General features: G+C 41.9%; 1 protein-coding gene across 1 annotated transcript in view; it reads left to right on the top strand.

Moving 5' to 3' along the window:
• Positions 1–1,225: 1,225 nt before the first annotated feature.
• The window catches only part of MRPS5 (mitochondrial ribosomal protein S5), a 50,036-nt gene continuing 47,569 nt past the window's right edge, over positions 1,226–3,692 (top strand). The window contains exon 1 of the mRNA XM_015416139.1: positions 1,226–1,359. Within this exon, the coding sequence (XP_015271625.1) occupies positions 1,266–1,359 (94 nt within the window). The 5' untranslated portion in view covers positions 1,226–1,265. The remainder of the gene's footprint in view (positions 1,360–3,692) is intronic.

Genomic DNA, 3,692 nt, shown 5'->3' with positions numbered 1-3,692 from the left:
CTCCACAGTTAGAGGGAACATTGGGGGAGACACTTTTTCCCTGCCAGTAACCAATCACTTCCCTTGAGTCAGAAGTAGGGTAGGCAGTGGCTCTCAACTATAAATGACACAAGCATGTTTGTATGAATGGTTATTTCCATTTAGGGTTGTCAGCTCTGAGTTGGGAAGTTTCTGAAGATTTGGGGGTAGAGCCTGGGGAAGGAAGAGTTTGGGCAAAGGAGGCACCTTTGCAGGGTATAACACCATCCAAAGCAGGCATTTTCACCAGGGGAACTGACCTTGGTAGATTGGAAATCATTTATAATTCCAGGAGATGCCCAGGTCCCTCTTGGAGGCTGGCATACCTACTCCAATTTAGCTTGCGTTATTGTTCTCACAAATAGAAGAGTTAATGTGAGGAGGGAACTGAAGAATGTATACTTCTAGTTTCTATACTTTCTAAGAGCCAGAGTAAACATTGTACGGTTTTAGCAGAGGAATTGGAAAAGGGACTCCTTAATCAGTTCCCCAGTTGTCATTTTTTTCTCTCCTCAAATTGCCCTCCCTTTCCCAAGCTGCTTTTTCACTTGAGTGGAGGGGAGATCATCGTTAGCAGGAATAAGATGTAAGTTTGCTGCTCCTGTAGCAATAGTTTTACTTTCTTAAGGTAAGCCTCTGTTTCCCCAGGAGAACTACAGCAGTGAGCATAACATTAAGGGGATGGGAGAGAAGCATGCTCTTCAGAGACCAGAAAAATGGACTCGTCACTGCAGACTCCAAACGCAGGCCCTTGCCTTTTAATATTCCATACATTAACAGAGGTTTAACATACACACTCCCTGTGCTTTCCTGACTCTGAATGTCTTACACAACACAAGGATGATTTATTGTTAGGTCTTCAGTACGTAGTTGAGCAATTCTGATTAAATGGTTGAATCTTTTAATTGATAAAAAAATGTCCCTGATGAATCAAGCAGCAGATTGAAAAAGAAATAATTATTTTTAATACAGGAATTCCCTACAGTTTACAAATGCTATAGAGACGTTTTGATGCATATGAGAGATGCTTTTTCTAAGATATCTTGACATGCTTTGGCATCATCTGTCTTTCCTTCAGGTGTATTGTTTTATTGGTAGACAGTGCAGATCTAATCAGTTCAGATAATGAACCACTTAAGCAACTGAGATTTCTTTCATCTCACAACAGCCATGTGATGATAAATGCTGTGTTCTTGCTTACAGGTTATAGCTTCCTTCCAGGGCCTGGGATCCATGGCCAGTATTCTATGTTGGCATGTGCTTTGCAGACACATTGCTGTATTTCTGCACCTCGTGATGTGACACTGGAACAGCGCAGGCAAAGCAGCTTTTTAAACAAATGTGAGTCTTGTTAACAATAAACACCAACTTATTGCTAACTGCAATATTTGTGGGCTTTTCCCATCTTAGATTGCAGTCCTGTATCCATTTAATATTTAGCTATGTTTAACATGCATAACTGTCATGGTGGGTGTTTTGGATATTTTACAGCTGTTCTGATTTATATCTGCTGACTGTTACTGAGGGGTTTGGGTTTTTTTAAATTGTGCATTTATGCTGGATATTGCTGTTGTAATGTTGGTACTCCACACCTTGTTTTTTATTTTATTTTATTATTTCAATTTATACCCCACCATTCCTACAAGCAGGCTTAGGACATATCACAACAATAGATTCCAATACAATCTTAAAATGCTTCAGTTAATAAATATCAAGCATTAAATTAATGCGGTAAAATCGTTAAAAACAGTTAAAGTGGACAGTGCAGCAAATTTCAATTTGAGGTTCCTACAGCCGGGAATGAATGGGCCAAAGCCAAGCCATAAAGGTCTCGTTAATAGCAGCATACTGCAACAGCATCAGGGAGGCCAGCTGGTAGATGCCTGCTGCCTCAACCAAAGGCCTGGCAGGACAGCTCTGTTTTGCAGTCCCTGCAAAACTGTAACAGATCCCTCAGGGCCCTAATCTCGACTGGGAGCATGTTCCACCAGGCCAGGGCCAGGGCCAAGAAAGCCCTGGCCCTGGTTGAGGCTAGGCAAACATCTTTCAGGCCAGGGACAACTAGCAGATGGTTATCCGCAGAGTGGAAGGCTCTCTGAGGCATGTATGGGGAGAGGCCGTCCCTTAGATATGTTGGTCCTAGGCCATATAAGCCTTTAAAGGTTAGCACCAGCACCTTGAAGCGGATCTGGTACTCAATTGGTAGCCAGTGCAATTGGCGGATCACCAGCTGGATGCGCACTTGCACAGATGAAACAGTCAGCAGGCGCACTGCCCCATTTTCAAGATTATATTGTTCCTTATTGCTCACTTTTGTTTGTGCTTTTATTTACTCTGCTGCTTTCAAGGATTTGGTTTCTCTTCCAAATGACTGGTTTTATGGTGCTGGTTTTTACAGTGGAATCCTAGGCTGAGTTCTGAAAGGAAAAGTAGAAAGGGTCAAAACCATTTGGGAAGCTTGGAGACTGTTTAAAACTACAATCCTAGAAGCTCAGGAAAAATATATACCACAGGTTAGGAAAGGCACAAATAGGTATAGAAGAAAGCCTGCATGGTTAACAAACAAAGTAATGGAAGCTGTAAAGGATTCCTTTAAGCGGTGGAAAGCTAGTCTCAGTGAGGTTGATAAAAAGGAACACAGACTGTGGCAAATAAAATGCAAGTCTGCGATCAGGCAGGCAGAAAGGGAATATGAGGAGCACACAGCAAAAAACATAAAGACCAACAATAAAACTTTCTTCAAATACATTAGAAACAGGAAACCAGCCAGGAAGGTAGTGGGGCCCTTGGATGACCAAGGGTTAAAAGAAGTACTGAAGGATGATAGGGAAATGGCTGAAAAGCTGAATGCATTTTTTGCCTTTGTCTTTACTGTGGAAGATGAGAAGTGCTTGCCCACTCCAGAACCGCTGATTTCAGGAGGGGTGTTGAATGACCTGAGTCAGATTGAGGTGATGAGAGAGGAGGTCCTACAACTGATAGACAATTTAAAAACTAATGAATCACCAGGCCCAGATGGCATACATCCGAGAGTTCTGAAAGAACTCAAATGTGAACTTGTGGATCTCCTGACAAAAATATGTAATCTTTCATTAAAATCTGCCTCCATTCCTGAGGACTGGAAGGTAGCTAATGTCACTCCCATGTTTAAAATGGGTTCCAGAGAAGATCCTGGAAATTATAGGCCAGTCAGTCTGACATTGATGCCAGGTAAGTTGGTGTAAACTGTTATTAAGGAGAGAATTAGTAAGCACACTGATGAACAAAAACTATTGGGGCAGACTCAGCATGGGTTCCGTAAGGGAAGATCTGGTCTCACTAACCTCTTAGTTTTTTTTTGAGGGAGTGAACAAACATGTGGACAAGGGGGACCCAATAGATGTTGTTTACCTTGACTTCCAGAAAGCTTTTGATAAAGTTCCTCACCAAAGGCTCCTAAGTAAGCTCAATAGTCATGGGATAAAAGGACAAGTCCTTTTGTGGATCAAAAACTGGCTTATTAATAGGAAACAGAGAGTGAGTATAAATGGGAAATTTTCTCAGTGGAGTGTGGTAAGCAGTGGAGGGTACCACAGGGATCAGTACTGGGTCCGCTGCTTTTTAACTTGTTTATTAATGATTTGGAGTTGGGAGTAAGCAGTGAAGTGGCTAAATTTGCAGATGACACAAAGTTG

The sequence above is a fragment of the Gekko japonicus genome, unplaced genomic scaffold (assembly GCF_001447785.1).
Source record: "Gekko japonicus isolate JY-2015 unplaced genomic scaffold, Gekko_japonicus_V1.1 scaffold339, whole genome shotgun sequence".
NCBI lineage: Eukaryota > Metazoa > Chordata > Lepidosauria > Squamata > Gekkonidae > Gekko > Gekko japonicus.
The sequence above is the reverse complement of the archived record's forward strand: the minus strand, read 5'-3'. Positions and strand labels throughout refer to the sequence as shown.